A 21,336-nucleotide genomic window follows, 5' to 3' on the forward strand; every position below is an offset into this window, starting at 1 on the left:
CAGAATCAGAATTTCTCGGCCTGTGGCTTGAGCACTTGAATTAGAGTGACCCACTTGTACTCCAGGTGGTCCACCTGTACTGCCTGGTATAATGCTTCTAACTGAGGAACAGGCTTCCTTTTGCACCCAGTCTTACAAGGAGCCCCAAGGTCATCCTTGATGACCTGCCTTGGATTCTCTAGGGTTAGGACTCTGCTTTCCTCCTTCTCCCTACTCCTTGCCCTGGGGACTTGACTGTCCCTCAGAACTCCCGGTTCCTTCTTGTTCCTGCTACAATGGCTTTGTCCTGCTCTGAGGATCTCCCTTATTGAGCTCTGCCACCCTTGCCAGGTGCTTATCCAATTTTGTTATAATTACTTGCCTATGGCTATACTCTGCCCTGGAATGTGACCACAGCATGTAAGTGACTTACCTCAGGTCCCGCTGCCAGCTAGTGGCAGAGCAAGGAGTCTGACCCTCGCCTAGTTGTAGTTCAGACCTCTTTCTTTTTTTTTTTTACCCTTATAATTTTATTTTATTTATTTTTTAATAATATTTTGTTTATTATATTATGTTAGTCACCATACAGTACATCCCTAGTTTTTGATGTTGTGTTCCATGATTCATTACTTGTGTATAACACCCAGTGCTCCATGCAATACGTGCCCTCCTTAATACCCAGTCCCCCAACCCCCTCCCCTCTGAAGCCCTCAGTTTGTTTCCCAGAGTCCATAGTCTCTCATGCTTCATTCCCCCTTCTGATTACCCCTCCTTTCTTCTTCCCTTTCTTCTCCTACCGATCTTCCTACTTCTTATGTTCCATAAATGAGTGAAACCATATGATAATTGTCTTTCTCTGCTTGACTTATTTCACTTAGCATTATCTCCTCCAGTGCCGCCCATGTTGCAGCAAATGTTGAGAAATCGTTCTTTTTGATGGCTGAGTAATATTCCATTGTATATATGGACCACATCTTCTTAATCCAGTCATCTGTCAGACCTCTTTCTTAAAGCAGGAAGCCTCTTCCTCTGCTGTAGGAAGGTGTCTACAATCTACGGAGGCCTCCTTGTCTCCCGTGTTGTTCTTATACTTGTTACAGTTGGGGGGGTGGGGTTTCTAGGTTTGCTCACTGGCCTAACCCTTGTCTCAGCAAAGACTTCTCTGGGACAGTCCTTCCTTTGCACATATTGCCCCATGCCGCAGGATGAACCTGTTAGAGGTGCTCTTGGCATTATAAGTAAACGTCTTGGAGACATTTCAGGATCCCAGGCCTCTCCCATTGGAGCCTCTGGGTACTGGTCTTGATGTGCAAGCCAGGAGCTGTCCTATGGGCCCTGACTTGTGGTTCCAGAAACTGAAATCCTCCAGGTGGGGTCAGTAGACTGTACAGCCTTGATCGCTTCCCTCAGACTCATTGGGACAGGGCCAGTCCCGTGGACGAATGCTTCCTGGGGGTCAGGAGCCCTGAGAACCAAGAAAATCACCAAGTCAGGACAAATTTGAACATAGTGAGTCCATAGACCAGCAGAGCTACACGACAGACTCAGTCTAGGGCCTTTAGGTCACGAGTAAGGAACTGAAGCCTAGAGAGAGTGGGAACCTTGACCAGCATTATACAGCACTGAGTAAGGAAGATGACGTAATTCAAGGTTAAGAAACCCCTGAGTCCTGGTTCTTATGAGCTATGGCCTTAGGCAAATTACTTAAACTCCTTGAGCCCCATTTTCCTTCTCATCAAAATGGGAATAATACTTGTGCCTTGTTGAAATAAATGACGCACCGTTGGTAACATTGCCTGATACAGAACATATGGCCATCCCCTTCCTTCTTCCCCTTTCTCTTTCAGCTGGCAGCCTCTCCTCTGAGTCCTGAGGGGCTCTTTCTCTTTGTGATTGCAGCTCTGTTGGTCAACGCTTTAGGGGGAAAAAAGGTGGGGGGGGGAGGTAAGGATTAAGTTCCCAGCCCACGGCTGAGATGCGGTTTATGTTTATTTTAATATATGTAGAGTCATTTCTTTTCTTCCCCTCAAATTTATTTCAAAGCAGTGACTTCATTTTTCCAGTGGCATGGTAGCCGGCCACTCTTCATTCTTCAAAGGATAGCTACATAAAAATTACCCCAAACAGAAAACACCAGTGATTTCTGGGCCCCATTCCCACTGGCTGAAATACCCCAGAAGGAATTTAGCTAGATTCCAAGTCACATCCTGGTTCTCTGCAGGACTTCCCACTAAGGAAATTCCTCTGGAACCATTTAGGCCCCATGTGGGTACTGCCACATGCGTCAGGGAAATGAAATCTGCCTGTTGTGTGGCTGTGTTGTGATGAAGCTTGTAAGGGTATGTGGGGGTGGGGGTTGTGCTACAGAAAGCTCTGGGGTTTGGGCAACATGGGTCCCAGCTCTGGGCTAGATGTTATCTGGGTATCTCGGTGGCTGACCTCGGGTGACTTAGTCTTTCTTCTCTCCTGGGTCTCAGTTTCCTCATCCGTAAACAGAGAGAAGAGGTGATCCATCCGAAGGGTCCCTGCTAGCCTTGACCTTGCTCATAAAATGGCCGCTTAGCCTTATTTGTCCTCACTCATTTGGGGTGGTGCCCGATGCTGACCCGCCCAGCAGGTCATCTAGTTTAGTACTTCAGTCTGCCTACGTGGGTTTGGAGTTTGATCTTTCTTTTTCCTTTCCTTTCTGGAGGCAAACTTGTAGACATCTTGTTCTAACTAGACCTCTCTTGTAGCGATATTCACATTTTGAAAGGCAGTTGACCTTGAGAGGTTCTGCCTTATACAGGGACTTGGGTGGTAGCAATGGAATTTCCATCTGTGTCTTGTCCCCTCACTTGTAATATAAGCTCAATAAGTCTTCGCTCTGTCTTAATAGGGTTGCAGCAATAGTTTGAGGGCATAATAAGATTTTCCCTATTTCCAAGATTCATTCATTCAATAAATTTTTATTGGGTACATATTATACATCAGGCATTGTTCTAGGCACTGAAGATACAGGGAAGAGCAAAGTGACTAAATAGTTTCCTTACGGATAAGAGAAGAACCAGACACTAAACAGTCTAAGTAAGATGTGTGATATGTTAGAGGGTGTTCAGTACTAAGGAGAAGAATAAAGCAGGCAAGGGAGATAGAAGAGCAAGGGCTGGAGGTGCGATTTTAGATTGGGTAACCAGGGAGGGTCTCACCAAGAAACGGACATTTAAAAAACGATGAAAGATCTGAGGAAGGGGAATGGCATGTGCCAAGGCCCTGAGATAGGAGCAGCCTGGAATGTTTGGCTGTGAGGATCCCAGTGAGGACTACTAAGTTCAGGGTTAGTAGTCATGACTAAGGGGTCACAGGGGCCAGAGTGGTAAGGGTCAGAGCATACGACTCAGGGGTCAGAGCATATAAGTCATCAGTCATGGTCAGGACATTGGTTTTTCATAAATGAGACAAGAAATCCCTGGAGGGTTTGAGCAGTGGAGCGATGCCATCCAATTTGCCGTTACCATGTTGAGAACAGATCAGAGAGAGGCAAGAATGAAAGAGGAAGGGTTAGCTGGGAGGCTCCTGCAGGAACCCAAGAAAGAGGTGATAGTGGCCTGGTCCAGTGTGGTGACAACTGGGATTGAACCTGGATATATTTTGAAGGTAGACCTGAGAGGATTTGCTGATGTCTTAGACATGGGGTCTGAGAGAAAGAGGAGTCAAAGAGGCCCCAAGGTTTTTGGCCTGGGCAACTGGAAGAATAGAGCTACCCCTTGTGGAGATGAAGAAAGCTGTGTGAGGAACAGATCTGGGGACAATGTCAGGAGCTGGGTTTTGGACATGTGAAGTTTGAGATGCGTCAGAGGCATTCTGTTAGACAATTTAATGTGAGGCCTTACGTGCGAGAAATGCAAGGTGGCAGTGGAATGTTCATGACTGCAGTTCAGAGGAACGGCTCAAACTAGTGGTAAAATTGGAGCAATCAGCATTTAGATGTTATTAAATGTGATGAGATTTGCTGAGATGACTGGGGAGCGAGGGTAGATAGAAAAGAGGCCAAGCACTGAGCCTGGGGCTCTCCACGTAAAGAGCAGCCCACCACGGGCTCTGGAAGCTGAGGCACAGAGAACATGATGTGTTTGAGCTCCCAGAGTCATCGAGCAGCAGAGCTTGGACTGGAAGCCGGGTCTTCAGGGTCAGGGTCCAGAGCTCTTCCCACTGGCCCAAAGCACCTTCCCTGTCATGCTGCCAGCTCGCTCCCTGGCTGGGAATCCTGCCCCTCTCCCTTGCCTGGGAAATGTCATTTCACCAAGTCTGAGCAGGACATGGATTTTTGTTTCTGTTTTTCTCAGTGTGTTTGAAGTATTTCATAATTTTAAAATGCGCTAAAATTAAAAGGCTTTGTGGGAGGCCTAGACTGCCAGTATGGATTTGGGCATTGGACACAAACTCAGACCAAAGGGAGATGTTGTCGGAGTTGTTTAAACGAAGAATTCTGTTGTCTTGGATCCTGTTGGCAGGTCTGGTCCACAAGTGAGCATTTCAATGGGCATGGATATAAAATAAGCCAAGATAGTGTCAGGAAATGGGCGAGATGGAATAATGTTAGGATAAACAGCTCTAGGGGAGATGAAGTTCTTCTCTTTAAAAATAGGTCAGCATCTCGGGCCTGGACCACATCTATACTGTGCCTCCCAGATTCCCAGGGCTTCGTCTGTCTGCTTCTGGCCTGTGGTCATAACCTGTAAATTTGCAGAGGCCTCCCCTGGGAATGGCAGATGTTGGTGGGGGCGATGTGTTCCCACCCACACTGATCTGTTCATTCAGCACGCTTCCCCTGGCTGCCCTCCGGGCTTGACACACCTTCCCGTTGTCATAAAATTGTCTTCTCCTAACACCCCATTCCTCAGAGGGGACTCCCTTTGTGATCTGCCTAGGTGTCGAAAGGGTCTTCGCTCTTTCTCCCATCATCAGAAGCTCATTGCTGGGAATTGAGCCTACGTTTCTGCATCCAAATAATTTTTCCTAACTTCGTCAAAAAAAAAAAAAAAAAGCCAATATATACCAGATGCCGGAAATAGTTGCAAGAGCCCTGTTTATGTACTTCCCTCAAATTCAGGGAATCCCATGGCTTCCTTTCTGGAGATAAGCACAGATGCCTGCAGCTCACAGGAAGATCAGGGGCCTGGAAAACCATTACCATCCTTGGGTTTGGGTCCGTGCCCTGTTTCCTCTCTGCTTCTCTGCTAATTCACCTTGAAGCGTTAACAGAAGCTGGGAGTCTCTTAACCGTGTCTCCTTGAGGCTCAACCCTAGATTCCCAGAGCTCTGAAAAGCAGATTCCTGTCCTCCCCACAGGCCTGTCCTCGTTCAGGACCAGCGGGTCCCTTGCTTGATGTCTGGAAGTCATGTTGAGTCCCCTACCTTCCCTGTCTTCTCCCTCAGTTTCTTCGCTGCATTAAGGAGTCATTTGAAAGGTCAAGTGATCCCATCTCTCCTTGGTTCAAAAACCTCAAATGTCTTCCTGTTCCCAAAACCAAGCTGAGCATTAAGGCCTGCACTTCAGGACTTCCTGACAGTGTTCTCTTTTTTCCCAATTTTTCTGGCTCTCCCCAGACACCAAGTCCCTCAGTTTCCCCCAAACACCCACTGCCCTTTCATTTCCTTGTTTTCGCATATGCTGTTCCCCCTTGCCTAGAATGCTTTCCCCTTCCTCATATATGACTTCAAAGTAAAAGAGACTATTTTTTTTCCAAGAAAGCACTCATGCAGAGACGTCTTAGTGATGGTTGTGTGGCCAAGAGTCACAGAAAGTTCTGGATTGTGTGCTAGAGCAGCAGGACGCCTACCTCACCTCAGCTTCCCACCAGCTGCGTGACCTAAGTCAAAGACCCAAGCTGGCTACGTACAGAAATAGAGGCTCTCAACATTCTGCAGGGCTCACATTTGGGCAGGATAGCCTAGAAGAGTGGTTCTCAAACTGGACGCACATTAGAGTTACCTGGGGACTTTGAATTCAACCTGCCAATGCTCAGGACTTCCTGCACACGGTTCTATCTGAATCTCTGGGGGGAGGGGGTGGGACCCAGGCACTGGTATGTCTGGTGCCTCCTGTGTGCAGCCTACTTTGAGAACCACTGTGTCGAACCAGTGCAGTAAGAGCTGGGGCCCCAGAGCCCGTGAGAACTGGTTTCAAATCTCAGTGTCCCCGTCTCCCTCCATGTTTTTAAAATATACTTTTACTTTTAAAATAGTTTTATATTCACAGAAAAGTTGTAAAGATGGTACAGAAAGTTCCCATAAACCCTTCCTCATTTTCTCCTATTATTAACATCTTATGTTAGTATGGTTCAATTGTCACAATTAATAAACCAGTGTTAATACATTCTTCTTTTTTTATTTTTTATTTATTTTTATTTATTTATTTTTAAAGATTTTATTTATTTATGTGACAGAGATAGAGACAGCCAGCGAGAGAGGGAACACAAGCGGGGGGGGGGGTGAGAGAGGAAGAAGCAGGCTCATAGCGGAGGAGCCTGATGTGGGGCTCGATCCCATAACGCCGGATCACACCCTGAGCCGAAGGCAGATGCTTAACCGCTGTGCCACCCAGGTGATACATTCTTCTTAACAAAAGTCCATTTTTATTCAGGTTGCCTTCGTTTTTCACCTAATGTCCCTTCTCTGTTCCAGGGTGCCGTCTAGGATCCCACGTCCCGTTTAGTCATCAGGTCTCCTTAGGCTCCATGTTGGTTCCCTAGAGCTACCATGACAAAGCAACCCAAGCTGGATGGCTTAAAACAACAGAAATCTATCGTTTTATGCTCCTGGAGGCGAGAAGTCTGAACTCAGAGCATTGGCGGGGCCATGCTCCCTCTGAAACCTGGGGCTGGGGGGGATCCTTCCTGGACTGTTCCCAGTGTGTGTGGTTGCCGGCAACCTTGGCCTTCCTTGGCTTAGTTGTAGTTCTTCCTTCTGCCTCCGTCCTCGCAAGGTGTTCTTCCTGAGTCTGTGTCTCTGTGTCTCATCTGCTCTTCCTAGAAGGTCACCAGTCACACTGGGTGAAGTATGACCTTGTCTTAACTAGTTATATCTACAAGGACCCTATTTCCAAATAAGGTCGCATTTGGAGGTCCTGAGGATGAGAGCTTAACATATCTTTTTCAGGGATACAATTCAGCCCATTATAGACTTCTCTTGTCTGGGACAGTTTCTCAGACTGTATTCCTTAGCTTTGAGGACCTTAACAATTCTGAGGGGTATTGGTCAAGTATTTTGTAGACAATCTCTCAAATGGGATCTTTCTGATATGTTTCTCTTGGTTAGGCTGGGGTTACAGGACGAGGAGAGGAAGAGGGCAGAGGTGCAGTGCTATTTTTAGTATGGAAATCAAGGTCACATATTGTAAACATGACTTATCACTGTTGATATTAACTGTGATCACCTGGCTGGGGTAGTGTTTTTGTTAGGTTTCTCCACTCTAAAATTATTCTGCCCCCCGCCCCCCAGTTTCCCACCATACACTTCGGAAGAAAGTCGCTATTTGCAGCCCACACCTAAGGGGGGGAGAGCCATGCTCCACCTCCTTTAGAGCAAATTATTTACATAAATTACTTGGCATTCTATATGGGAGATTTACCTGTTCTTCCCCATTTACTTATATATTTAATACCTTACTCATGTAAGTATGTATTCATGAATATTGATTTTGTACTTTCTGTTAAATAATCCAATTCTATTTTCTTTTCTTGCACAAAGTGGCTTTGGCCATTGGAGCTCTTCCAGTTGGCTCTTGTGTCCCTTCGGCATACCTCCAACACTCTGTGTGACTACCTTACTTTCTGGAACAAGATACTCCAGGCTCATCTTGTCTATTTTCTGCCTTAGTCCTAGAATCAGCCATTTCTTTAAGGAACACTTGTTCCCTTTATTGGAGAATAGTGTTAGAAAGCAAAATCTGAATACTAGGTGTGCTTGTTGCTGCTGGGGTGTTGTTTATAGGTTAGGAAACATTTTTAACTTGTGTTTCAGTTTTCTCACCCTTCAATGGGGAGAATAATAGCACTTTGTGAGGAGAGATAAGACAATTATGTCAGAGCTTAGTGTGGTTTGTTCAGATAGTAAATGCTCAGAAATGTTAGTGATTATTTCCCACAGACCTTTTTATATTTGAGCTACATTTAGTTTCCAAAGTTCTTATCTGCTAATTCATCTGCTTCTACGACCCTCGGACAGGGGTAGGGCAGAGGTTTTTCTGCCAGCAAGTAGATGGAGAAATTAAGTGGATGAGAGAGTCAGCCTATACTGCACTAGAACCTAACTAAGTGTCTTGATTTCAAGGCCTGTTCTAGACCGGCCATCTGGCCACCATCTCTGTCACATGATTGGTATAGATTTCCCCTCCCTGATCTTATCTACCTTTGCTTGAAGGGCTGCTTGTTGGTGGTGATTCTTTGATTCCTGCCAGCAGGGAACAAGATTGACTCATAGTAAAAGAAAAGCACATCCTACAATCCAGAGCAGGACACTCATAGACAAGGTGCCATGTTTTCTGAATCAAACAATTAAAAACATGATAAAAAAATTTTTTTTCTCAAACTCAATACACAAGAAACAAATAAACAAATCATAAAATGGGCAGAAGATATGAATAGACACTTTTCCAATGAAGAAATACAAATGGCTAACAGACACATGAAAAAATGTTCAAAATCATTAGCCATCAGGGAAATTCAAATCAAAACCACACTGAGATACCACCTTACGCCAGTTAGAATGGCAAAAATTGACAAGGCAAGAAACAACAATTGCTGGAGAGGATGTGGAGAAAGGGGATCCCTCCTACATTGTTGGTGGGAATGCAAGCTGGTACAGCCACTCTGGAAAACAGTGCGGAGGTCCCTTAAAGAGTTAAAAATTGAGCTACCCTATGACCTAGCCATTGAACTACTGGGTATTTACCCCAAAGATACAGACGTAGTGAAGAGAAGGGCCATATGCACCCCGATGTTCATAGCAGCATTGTCCACAATAGCTAAATCGTGGAAGGAGCCGAGATGCCCTTCAACAGACGACTGGATTAAGAAGATGTGGTCCATATATACAATGGAATATTACCCAGCTATCAAAAAGAACGAATTCTCAACATTTGCTGCAACATGGATGGCACTGGAGGAGATAATGCTAAATGAAATAAGTCAAGCAGAGAACGACAATTATCATATGGTTTCTCTCATCTATGGAACATAAGAACTAGGAAGATCGGTAGGGGAAGAAAGGGATAAAGAAAGGGGGGTAATCAGAAGGGGGAATGAAACATGAGAGACTATGGACTCTGAGAAACAAACTGAGAGCTTCAGAGGGGAGGGGGGTGGGGGAATGGGATAGGCTGGTGATGGGTAGTAAGGAGGGCATGTATTGCATGGTGCACTGGCTGTTATACGCAACTAATGAATCATCGAACCTTACATCAAAAACCAGGGATGTACTGTATGGTGACTAACATAATACAATTTAAAAAATATTATTATAATAAAAAAATACAAAAAAATTTTTTTTTCTGTTCTGGGTATGGATGACAATCATGACATGGAATTTGGATGCTGAAAGATTGGCATCCTGGGATATTTTGATAATTGATAGGAACACTAAGACAAAGTATTTAATCAGAACTGACCTGAAAAACCTGACATGCTATTGCATTGACACTGCGGTCTTCCCCCATCTCTCTTCATGGTGCAGTGATACTAATCAGAGTCAGAGAAATGTTGATAAGTGCAAACACCACTTACCAGAATCATCAGTGCACGAAAAACATACAAGCCAAACAGAATGCTTTGATTCAATGCAGATGTTTATTGGAACAAATGTGTAGTTACAAGAACAACAGCTTCCGTGGCTAATGAAATTGGCATGATCGTTATTGCTACTAACAACACTCATGGTATGGAATCACAGCTTTAGATAAACAAACCATATTCTAGGGAGGTGGATTTTTGTTGCAAAGAAGAGGCAACCGAAGAGGCAGCACATTTTGAAGTTGGAATGGGCTGCATTTGGAGGTAATGAGTTTCCCATCTCCAGATAAGATGGTCCTAATAGACATTCCAAGCCTCTGCTTCTATGACTCTGTGAGAAGTTTGGGTTTCTCGAAACTTCGCGGCAGTGCAGGGGCTGATATATCTAATAAAGGCTTGCTGATCAAGCGTAAGCTGAAGTTCCACCGCACATTCAGACATTTCCTCAGAATAAGGATGAACTTATAGTTGGGGAAATAAACAAGATGAACTGGGTCCAACCAGAAGTCCGAATTTGTACACAAATCTTTAGGCTATTCAAGTCCCATAGTTGTCTGACTTTTAGGAGAAAGGCTATTTCAGATGTTGGTTCTGATCCCAGAATCAGAACAATGGCCTAGTAATCGTCGTTTTTGTGAGAGAAGCTAGTGTAATCTCAGGAAAGCCTGAGTGGATGTTTGCTCTTGCACTCCATTCACCTGGAAGGCCTCCCTCTCTCTTCCCCGTGGAAATGCCCACCCTCCTCAAGGGTCAGCGCCAACAGCATCTCCTCTGGGATGCCTTCCTGAAGTTCCCCATTCTAATGCTTCCCCACCAGAGTGGCCATTCTTTTGCCTCCATGCTGCTCCCAAGGATAGCACTTAGCAGGGTTCACTCTGTTCACAGTAGTCACCTGCATATGTGTCAGTCTTTCCTGTAGGAGCTCCTGGAAGGCACGAACCGTGCTTCCCTCATCTTGGTATTCTCCACAGCAGTCAGCACAGCCTAGCCCATGGGGGCACCCAGGCAGTGCTGTGAACTGGGAAGTTATGGGGTTTTGCAATGTCTTAGAGCAACTCGAAAACTCTGCCTGGCAATTCTTTGGTGTCTGAGATAGAGCTGTGGCTTGCTTGACATAGATCTGATGAAGCTGGTTACCCATTATCATCTTCCCTCTACAGCACAGACAGCAGGGCGCCAAGAGGTAGAATGACTTGCTCACGGAATCAGAAGCAGGCTGTGAATTGCTGTCCCTGAGCGCTCAGCCTAGGGCTTGGTGTCCATGAGTTCTTACCCTCCGTATCCTCTTCTTCCAGCAAGAGATCTTGAATGACTCCACCAACTGTAGTGAAGGCTAAGAATTGAAATCTCCCATGAAGAACGATTTTGATAGAACGGAAGACAGGAACTTGGAGGTTCTGAGCCCTTGAAGGACTTAAATCTCAGAGCTCTGGAAGGGATGGGGTCTCTGAAAGCTTCCTGAGAGAGGAAGTGGCTCTTGGAGGGGAGAGGCATTCTGCCTGGGAAATACTTATGACCTTGCAGGGCCAGGGCATTCGGGGTGAGGGACAGGGGCAAGGAATCAGTGGAATGGCTGCTTAGGGTCAGCTGTGGACATAAGGAAGAAGAGTGCAGGGGCCTGAGTCTAGCCCAGTAGGGCTGACCTTGTCCAGCTCAGGTTCCCAGGAAGGGAAGGAGAAGATGCTCTGCCCAGGAATGAGGAAAGGTCCCTTGACTAGCACTTTGCTGGGCTACATTCTTGGGAACCGGGACCTGGTGGCCGGGGTGGGGGTGGGGAGGGCGTTGCAGCAGACGCAGTGGGTTGGCATCAAAGCCCTGTTGAACCTTAAGGTAATTTGTGCCTTTTGGTTACTTCAGCTTTAACTCATCTCATCGGGGGATAAACGTCTTCTTTGGATCCTAGACTGTCCAAGCTGGGAGGGTCCTTTCAGATGAGGGGAAGGGACTTCCATAGAGTCACAGGGGAGCTGGGGGCAGAGCTAGTTCTAGAACCTGGCATCGGACTTCCCAGCGCACTGCTCTTGGTCCCTGCCTCATCCCCATCCTGCTTCTCAAGGCACTCTCCTGGTTTGGTGTCCGCCCCACCTTCATAAGTGTGCTGCTATCGGACATGCTCCAGGACCCAGAATCTTGTCTCTCTTGCTTTTTTATGGGGGACAGGGATGGGGACTGAGAAAAGTGCATAGTAGCAAAGAAGCTTAGAACATTTGGGGGCCGATGAAGGAGATGGTCAAGGTTGAGGGGGAAGGGTGCATACTGAGTAGCCCTAAGACCCAGCGGGATTTGTAAGAGAACTTCATCTGCCTGGTAAACACAATGACCTTCGGCTAAGTCATGTTTATTGAGCACTTAGGTTATGCCTGCCCTGTGCTAAGTGCTATGTATATATTAATTAATTTTATCCTCATCAGACATTTATGAGGTAGGTAAGGTATGCCATTTCTGTCATATGGTGGAACAAATGGGTTCAGAGGTAGTCACCTGCCCAGCGATGCAAAGCTGGTAAGCGATAGGGCTTGGATTCAGCCTTGTGTTCTGATCACTCAGCTACGCAGCCTTCAGAGAGTGTGAAAGCAGGCTGAGATGCCCCCTTCATGGGCCGGTAAAGGGTGGGCTGAAGGAAGTGGGAGAGGGAGAGGGGCATCCTGCATCAGAGAATTATCCTGTGCTGATGACTGACCACGGACAGGTGGTGTGGTGGGTGAGGAACGGAATTCAATTCCTCATCCTGGTGACCCTCTGGATCCAGTCCTTATTGTGGTAGATGTAGGAATACACCCCGTAGCGGTCCTTCTTCCCACAGTCCTCGCCCCAGGACACTGTGCCCACCAGGTACCAGTGGCCTCTCTCCTTATCCAGGGTCACCATGGGGCCTCCAGAGTCACCTGCGCAGGCGTCCTTTCCCCCTAGATGAAAAGGAGATGCAGGTTAAAGAGCTCCCCTTCATAGCCCCAAATCCAAAGGAGCCTCCTTTTCCCTACATCTGACTTGTAGTTCAGAAAATTGGACGCGAGGGGGCGAAATAGACCATGTGACCCAAACCTGGGCTGAGCGTGGTTCTGTCGGGCCTTTTCAGAGCTCAGCGATTTCAGAAAGTGCGGGCAGGTTCGGGGCTCTCCTTTCATAGGGAAAAACTTGGGCTTGGAGAAGGGAATGACGGGAATTTTTTAGCACTCCTTTCTCTGACACAGTGGAATTCCTCAGAGAAATCCTTCCTCTCCTGACCCTCCTCCTTCGTCTCTTCTGACTCCTCCTCCATTCAGCCTTCCAGACTGGAGGGTCTCCAGCCCTTCCATGGCTGGTGGTGCCCTGTTGTACACCTTCCTCTTGACTTACCTTCCTTCTCCCCAGCACAGATCATGTCCCTGGTCACTTTCCTCTTCAGAGGGGCATAGGCCTCCTGGCATGTGCGGTGGTCCACAATTGGGATTTCGATCTGGAACACAGGGCCATCATTGGTCTCCACCCTTGGCTGAGAAGTCCCTGCTGTTCTGACACCCCTAGAGCTGGCTCCTCTTCGTCCCCTTCCAGGATGAGCCTGGAGCCTCAGGTCTCTCTGGTGCAGGTGAAGGAACACTAAAAAGTCAGGAGATCCATGTTCTGCTACTGTCTCAGTCATGAACTTGCTGTGTGACCTTGAGCAGGTCTTTTGCCCTCTCTGGACCTCAGTGTTCTCATCTATGGCATGGAGATAATATTTGCCTAGCACACTCATTATTTCAAATATGGGAATGTATACAAAACCTATGTTCAGTCTGCTTTCCCCCCATTCCTGCAATTACTGGCTATGGAACTGGCAACAGAGACTGTGATCACGACTCTTCAGACCTCTGAGACGGCATCCTCATCTGAAGAATGGATGTCACCATATTTGACATACTCATCGCATAGAAGGTGCAGAGGTGAATGAGCAGATGCTTTGTAAACCACAAGCACTGTATAAATGTTCAGTACCGTAGGGGTTATTGCTGCTCTCTTACAGCAGGCAGTTACTTTCTTCCTCCCTACAGTATGAGCTTCTAGACACTGGGTCTGTATTTTTCCACTTCTACTTAACAGCTTGGACCTTCCAAGCTGTCAACACTTAGGGAATATTTTGTTATTTACCCGAAGCAATAAACTGATATGTAAAAGTAAGGTACTGTGATTAGTATTGCTCTTGGGGCTTGGGGGGAAATGGAGTAGAGGTCTGGAACAACATGAGGAAACACGTGAGTCTCATTTACCCAAACCGAGAATGGCATGGGTCACAGGCCCCAAAAGTATAGCTCCTGTTGCCCCTCGCCGTTTAGGTCCCTCCTGGGCCACGGCCTTCCCAGGTAGGTGGGGGGGAAGTCAGGGCAGAGTGGTCATGAGCCCGATCCTCAGCAAACCACCAAGTGCCTGACTCACCTCCATTCACCGTTCAGGTATCGTTCAAGTGTTACTTGCCTGCGGAGTCCTTCCGGACCCTGACCACGAGGATGGATTTCCTGGTAGATATTCTGGAGCTTCCCGATCGCATTTATCATGTTAGTAACTACTTTCTGTCCCTCTCACTTGACTATCAGCACAAGGAGGCCGGGGACCGGGTGTGCCCCCCGCGCCCCCAGCATACCTAGTAGTTAGCACAATGTCTGGTACATGGGAAGCACCGAGTAACTACCTGGGAGTTACTGAAGGAAGGAGGGCATGGTTGTTGCAAATCCGGAAAATAAAATATGTTACAATAGCATGCGTTGAAGGATGCAGAAGTTAGCTGTGGTAGTTACCAACCCCAGTGATGCAGAGCCAGGCAGCTCTTGAGGACATTCAGTGTTGCCCGTAACTCTGCAGCTTGAGATACTATACGATGGTCTAGAGAGGCACATGACTTCTTTCAGATCGCCCAGCAAGTTCGTAGGAGCCAGTACTTGGAGCCATGGCTCCTTACTTCGAGTGCAGTGCTCTTTTATGAAATAATATAAATGTGAACTTCCAAATGCAAGCATCAAGTTCATGACTGCAAGGACTGCCACTCTCAAGCGGCTGTTCTGTAGCTCATTCTTGTTACTCTGGTATGTGAATCCTCATGCTATACAGATGGATCCCCTTTTGGGGTGTCCAAGCCCGCTGTTTTCTGGAAGAATTTCTAGTACCTGAGCCTTTAATATGCTACAGAAACACTGAACAATGTTTAGAGACTAGAGCCCCACATAGAACAGACCAAGCTTGTTGGGATTCAAAGTCCCAGTGAACTTGGGAGGTGAGTCTGGGCCCCTGGTATCTCTCCCTCATCCACCCTCTGCCCAAGACCCTGAGCCCCTGAGGGGCAACATGGAGCAGGAGGGTCCAATGCAGGGCAGAGGCGTCCCTCTCTCTAGGACATAAATTGAACCTTACCTCCATCAGGGTCTCTGGGAACCTTTGCAAGAACTGCTTTCCCCAGCCACTGACGATGACCATGTCCCCTGGAGGAAAGAAGACACAGTGAGAGAAAAGTGGCTTCTGTGGGGTTTTCAGAGGGTCACATCTCGCAGCCCATCCTTCTCTGCCTGTGAGGGAAGGGCGAAATTTGCCCCATCAGGGAAAGGTAACATGGTGGGGAGGAGGACTGCTGGGTTGGAGCTAACCTGAAACAGAGGTCTGGACTTTTATTTCTAGGGGTCATTAGCTGGCTGATTGGGTGCTCATTGACTCCCGCTCCCACCTAGCACGGAAGCTAGGCTGCGCGGGGGCGGCCGTCTCAGCCACCTGTCCGCTGCTCTAGCCCCATGCCTGCAGTAGCACGGGCACGTAGGAGGTGCTCAAGCAATAACGGTGAAAAATGTAAAGTTCAGCCTGGTCCACAATGCGCTATGCTGCCTTCGGCCAGCCTCCACCCCTCTCTGCCCTGCTGAGCCCCAGCTTCCCTATCCATAAACCATAAAAGGAAGAGGCTGGCTTGGGATTCTCTCCAACCTCTCCCAGCTCTGATATCCTAGAAGTCTGTGAAGTTGGCAGATGTGGGGACAAGGTGGAAATGGGTTGAACACTGACAGAGCAATCATTTCTTCATTTGAAAAAGAGTCTGGCTTCTGAAAACAGCATTTGGGGGTTACGTGGGACAACCTGGCCTCCAGCCCCAGCTATGCTTCCAAGCTGTACCTTGGGTAAGTCACCTCACGTTGCTAGACCTCCGTTTTCTCACCTGGAAAATGGGACTACAACACCCCTCACAAGGCTTTTATAGGTAGTAAATACATTAGTGAAAGTAGAGCACCTGCACACCATGGGCACACGGCGTCTGCTAAGTCAGACCCACACCTGTGCCTTTCCTGTTGGCTCAGCTCTACTCAGCCAGTGTTTGTCACTTGTGGGCACACAAGAGGGTTAGCTATGACGCGGCCCCACTGAGTTCAGAACAAGATGGAAAAGAGGCCAGTATGTTTGACTGTATTATTTCATGTAAATATCACAGCCACCCTAGAGGGTGCTATCCTCAGTGTCGGGGTAAGGGCCTTGAGGTTCAGATACTTCCTCGAGGTCCCCCAATTGGGAAGTGGCAGGACAGGGTTTTGAACCTGTGCTGGTGATTCAGCTATTGTCCTTCAGCTCTAAACCTACTCTTTGCTCCGCTTGGTGATGCTGCAGGTGAGACTCTGAAGTGGCAGTTCTGCTCTGTTGGGGTGGGGGGCTCCCAAAAATGGGGGGCGCTTCCTGGAAGGCTCACTGTTCCTCTTGGCACTGCCCGAGCCCAGGCGCCTGGTCCCAGCTATTGCCCCAGCACATGGGCACGAGGCCCTCCGCAGGCTTCTGAGTCCCTTTCCCAAGCTTCTAGGTTCTGTGACTCCATCCTCTCCCCTTTGTTCCCCCGGCCCGAGGAGGGGTGATTTTTTTCCTGCGGGTACTACCTACCTTACGTTAGCACCCCCTTTCCTGCCCTAGTCCTCCAATGCCCCGGATTAAAGTCTCCCTCTTGCAATGACCCGCCTGGTTTCGGTTTCTCCTCTGGACCCTGACTGATTCAGTCCTTCAAGTACCGCTCCAGCCTGCCTGTTCACTGCGTGCTGCTTGGATCCGCTTCTGACTTAGCTGTTGGAGGGGAGGCAGCCGAGGGATCCCGCAGACGCTGGCAGCTGGCCCCGTTGGCACCAGAGCCTCACGGGTGTGGGGGGACATGCCCATGGAGGCCCCTGCAGCTCTGCAGGGGTGGGGTTCGGGCTGGGGCAGAGTACCTTCCTGGGGGGGCCCCTGGGGCAGACAGATGGGCATCACAAAGTCGCTCAGCACTGCGCTCTCCAGCAGCTCCACCAGAGCCACGTCATTCTCAAATGTGTTGGGGTCGTACAGGGGATGGAGGAAGACGCGTTTGACCCTGAGATGCTGTTCATTCCCATCTGACCGGTGTCTCCAGTGCTTGCCTGGGCAAGAGAAGGCACACGAGGCGTGGGGATAATACAGGCATGGAGGGTAAGATCCCACCTTGTTCCCTGTGGCCCGCTATCCCATTGGGTCTGTTTTCAGCCTTTAACCCTTTTGCTGCCCCCCCACTCCCCTTTTCCCAGCCGTCCCACCCTACCTGCCCTTCCCCAAGTATTCCCACTGGCTCCCACCTCTGTCTTTCTTCTTGAGCTGAACCCATGGACTTGTAGTACTCATTCTGATGCTCACTGCCATGTGTTCAAGCCATATCATCACACCTCAGTGCCTAGGTCACGTGTTCCCTCCCCCAGGAAGCCTCCCCAATTCTCGAGGTAGATTCTTCAGTTATAAGTCTCTTCCTTGTGAATTCCCATGGCACCTTCTCTGTTCCTCTCCTATAGGACTTACTGCTTCCTATCGCATACTAGAGGTCTCCATATTTTATTCCTTTATTAGGCTGTAAGTTCCTTGAGGGTAGGGACTAGGTCTTAATTACGTTGTGTTCTTAGATCCTGGCGTAGAGTCTGTAGGCAAATATGTGCTGAACCAGACTGAATCAGCTGATGGTCTAGACTTTACAAAAGAGAAGGTAAGTTTGGACTGTCTGGGTATGACTTACTTGAAACCATGGATTTCTAGAGACCTGAAGTGTCTTTAGAATGATCTAGACTGGGCTCTTTATTTTACTATTGTAAAAACAGAGGCCTCGACTTCAGTGACTTGCTCGTGGTCTCAGAACCTGAAAATCATAGCCTTGGGCTTGGACTCAGGCCCCTGGGCTCCAGTTCCAGCTCATTCTTCAACCCGGGTGTCCTGCCTGATAAGTGAGCAAGAGGACACACCCCATGCCCAGAACCACTGTTGGCTCCAGGAGTCAGCCTGCCCTTCACTCACCCATGATAATTTTGAAGTCAGAAGGTTTGAGCAGGTCTGAGTCATGTAGGGCTGGGTAATCTGGATCAAGGGACTGGTGGAGGCAGTGAGCCGCAGTCACGATCCAGCTGGAGCCTGAGAACAGAATTGTAAATACACACTGCCATGCACTGTCCCATCCTGCCCCTCATTGCTTCAGACCACCTCAGGTTGCCCTTTTCCGATGTGTTTCAGAGCCTCAAGTTAGACACTCCTATAACCCTGATCCTAAGATGAAGAGTTAAATCTGATTTCATCTGCCTATTCTAACCAAGAGGCCAAGATTGGACATCTTTAAACAGGGTTTTAGGGCTCCCTTAAACCTGTGGGCTTGGTGAGCTCCAGACAGCCCAAAGTGGGTCCACAGAAGACCCTGGGCTCACTGGCCACGCTTCAGGCCTTGTGGTCCCTGGACCATTGGCATCATCCTCATCCGGGTAGAAATGCAGACTCTCAGGCTCTGCCTCAGATCTATTGAAAGAGAATCTGCATTTGGTGGTAAAATCTGGAGATTTTAACAAGACCCCCAAGTAATTCCTACTCCTACTATTAAAGTTTGAAAGCACTGATCTAGCATGGAGCTGCCCCCCCCCCCCCCCACTCCACTGTTAGGGAGGTGATTGAGTGAGAGGCGAGCCTGGCAGTCTGGGGGCTACCCAGGCAGATGTGGACCCATCCGGGCCTTCTTCCTCTGTGATGAGATCAGACCAGGAACTGGCCAGGGTCTCTAAGCTGCTATCAGTTTTTCCCTATGACGTCAGAGCTGGAATGGACCTTTGATCATTGGGACCAAACTGTGGCAGGAAGAGCCGTCAACCATTTTTTTCCCACCCTTGCTCCCACTCCCACCCACATTCACTCCATTGCAAAATCCTGACAATCCTATTTCCTAATGCTTTTGAATCTGCTTTATTGCCATCCCCTGTCCTCTGTCCTTATTCTGAGGCTAATGGCTTCCCTCCCCACAATTACAATAGCCACCTCACTGACATCCCTCTCCTTTCAATCTGTGTTGCCCCTGGAGGGAACATCCTTATGAATCTGCGGCAGCTTTCAGGATAGATCTAAATTCCTAAGTATGGCGTTCAGGGCCTTTGTAAATCTCCCTTCCCTGACTTCTCCACAGTGAGCTTCCTTCCTGGTCCCAGAGCCCCGGCACACCTTGCCTTTGAGCTTCACATGAGTGCCTTGTAATCAATGTTTGAGGGTCTGACTCCTCGACTTAGTCCTTCCCAGTGCCCAAGATGGACCAGGACTTCACAGGTGTTTGTTGACTGACAAGTAAGCTAGAGCAGGAACACATGTCTCCTAGCTTCAGTTAAGGGCTCTTCCTACCACACTGTCCTTCTGGGTCTCACTACTAGTGTGGACAGTGATTCTCAGTGAAGAGATCTTGGTCAGTCTCCAGGAAGAGGTTTGGGTTCTTTTGCTTTCACCCTACCCACTGATCCTGGGTCCCACACCCTATCCACATCTCCTTACCTAGAAGGGAGCCCCCACAGAAGGGCTGCTCATTTGGGTATGACAGCATGGCAATCCAGGGGGTGGTGCATTTCTGGGCTGGGCGTCCATTGAAGATCCTGGCCATCAGCTTCCGGGAGAACTTGGGGACCCCACACACTGCAGCCAAAGGAGGGAGGGACAGATCATACTCTGGTCTTCATCTTGCTCTTTGCCAGAGCTACCAGCTCAACACCCTCTCTTTTTATTTATTTATTTATTTATTTATTTATTTATTTATTTATTTATTTGAGCAAGGAGCCTGATGTGGGACTGGATCCCAGGACTCTGGGATCATGACCTGAGCTGAAGGCAGATGCTTAATGAACTGATCCACCCAGGCATCCCTCAACACCCTCTCTTAGGAACATCTGTTATTTTTGTTTTCTTAGCATTCATTGCTCTTTTAAGTAGCAGCACCCCAATTTTCCTCTGGGGTTCACTTTTCCTCCATTCTTAGTCCATATGTCCTGAGTTTGAATGATCTTACCTCTCATTCTATAGGTAGGAATGTGACTGAGATCTGATGAATTAAATCCTCCCATCTTCTGGGGACGATTGCTTAGAGATGGGAATATAACTGGGGCCAGCCCAATGAAGGTCTGCCTTAGGAATTTTGCTAACCATATTAAAGAAGAGAAGGGCTTTCCTGTTGGGGTTGCTAAGCTGCTGACTATAAGCCAAGATCTGCCAATGATCACTTCATGGAGAGTCTTCTGAGAATGATGTTCCTAATGGAAAAAAGTTGGTCTAGATGATGAAGAGTGAAGAAAGAGGGAGATTGTATCCTGATATTTGAGATCCTTGATCTAACCATACCTGAAGCCTTATGATATGGACTTTTCAGCTATGTGAGTCTTTAATTCTCTCTCTCTCTTTTCCTTCTGTAAGCTGTTTGCTTTGGGTTTCTTTCACATGAATGAAAGAGTTCTGACTAATAAAGAATTTTCATGCTCTATTCACAGGGATCTTTTCTCAGAGAAGCCCTTCTTCAGAGCCTTGGGGGGTTGAAGACCCCTACAAGTGTCTGCCTGCTCCATATTGTTTCCACTGACTTGGATTTACAGACACAGACATACAGCACCTTATAGCTGAACAGCTTTTGGAGACCATCTAGTCTATCCCTCTCATCATAGAACTAAGGAAGCTGATCCCTAAGAAGGGAATTAACTTGCCAAAAGTTACTCTATGAGTTAGTGGCGAGACTCATTCTAGGTCTCCTGACTTCTGAGCTTTTCCTACCCTGGCCAGCACCGCTAACTCTTATCTATGTATGAAAGCCCTCATACCCTAAGCCTGATCCAGGTAACCATCTGCCTTCTTTGTAGCTGCCACCAAGCTGCTGAGTAGGGCTGGGAGGCATCTTCAGCATCTCCCAGTAGCTTCATTCTACAAGCCCTTGGCCACTGCCCCAGTGATGTCCTGTCCCCATTCCCAGTAGAATCTCAGAGCCCACTGGGTGGGAGCTCCCCCAAGCATCCTCTCTCCATCTGCTTCCTCTGTAAACTTTTTTCTCTTCAGAAGCAATTCTGGACTCTGGATCTCCTCACTTCCATATTCCTGGGTACCTGACTAGGGGGATTCTCACCCCTCTCTGGTATCTTGAATCTCTCTTTTGCCTATGCCTCCAAAACATGGCCAAGTTTTCTTACTCTAAAACCACGCTTCTGTTTTCCTGGCTTCTCATTCATTCCATAGTCTCTCCTTCTCCTCCTTTCCATAGCCAAGCTTCTGGACACTCGGTCTCCACATCCTTCCCTCTCCTTTGGAGGTGGATTTGGGAGGAGAATTGCCAGGCTCTGCACACTCTTGG

At 48.0% G+C, this 21,336-nt stretch overlaps 1 protein-coding gene across 9 annotated transcripts in view; it reads right to left on the reverse strand.

The window, feature by feature from the left end:
- Positions 1-9,787: 9,787 nt before the first annotated feature.
- The window catches only part of MASP1 (MBL associated serine protease 1), a 64,637-nt gene continuing 53,088 nt past the window's right edge, over positions 9,788-21,336 (reverse strand). For 3 of the 9 annotated variants that reach the window (XM_048214955.2, XM_044383448.3, XM_048214952.2), the window contains 7 exons: positions 19,506-19,643; positions 18,006-18,119; positions 16,925-17,110; positions 15,111-15,178; positions 13,086-13,185; positions 12,430-12,655; positions 9,788-11,082 (listed from right to left, as the gene is read on the reverse strand). In XM_048214955.2, coding sequence (XP_048070912.1) covers positions 12,465-12,655; positions 13,086-13,185; positions 15,111-15,178; positions 16,925-17,110; positions 18,006-18,119; positions 19,506-19,643 — 797 coding nt within the window. In that variant the 3' untranslated portion in view covers positions 9,788-11,082; positions 12,430-12,464. Of the gene's footprint in view, positions 12,656-13,085; positions 13,186-15,110; positions 15,179-16,924; positions 17,111-18,005; positions 18,120-19,505; positions 19,644-21,336 lie in introns of all 9 variants that reach the window. The other 6 variants (XM_048214954.2, XM_026496746.4, XM_048214953.2 and 3 more) reach the window with 3 other exon arrangements.

This window comes from Ursus arctos, unplaced genomic scaffold, assembly GCF_023065955.2.
Source record: "Ursus arctos isolate Adak ecotype North America unplaced genomic scaffold, UrsArc2.0 scaffold_4, whole genome shotgun sequence".
Classification (NCBI taxonomy): Eukaryota; Metazoa; Chordata; class Mammalia; order Carnivora; family Ursidae; genus Ursus; species Ursus arctos.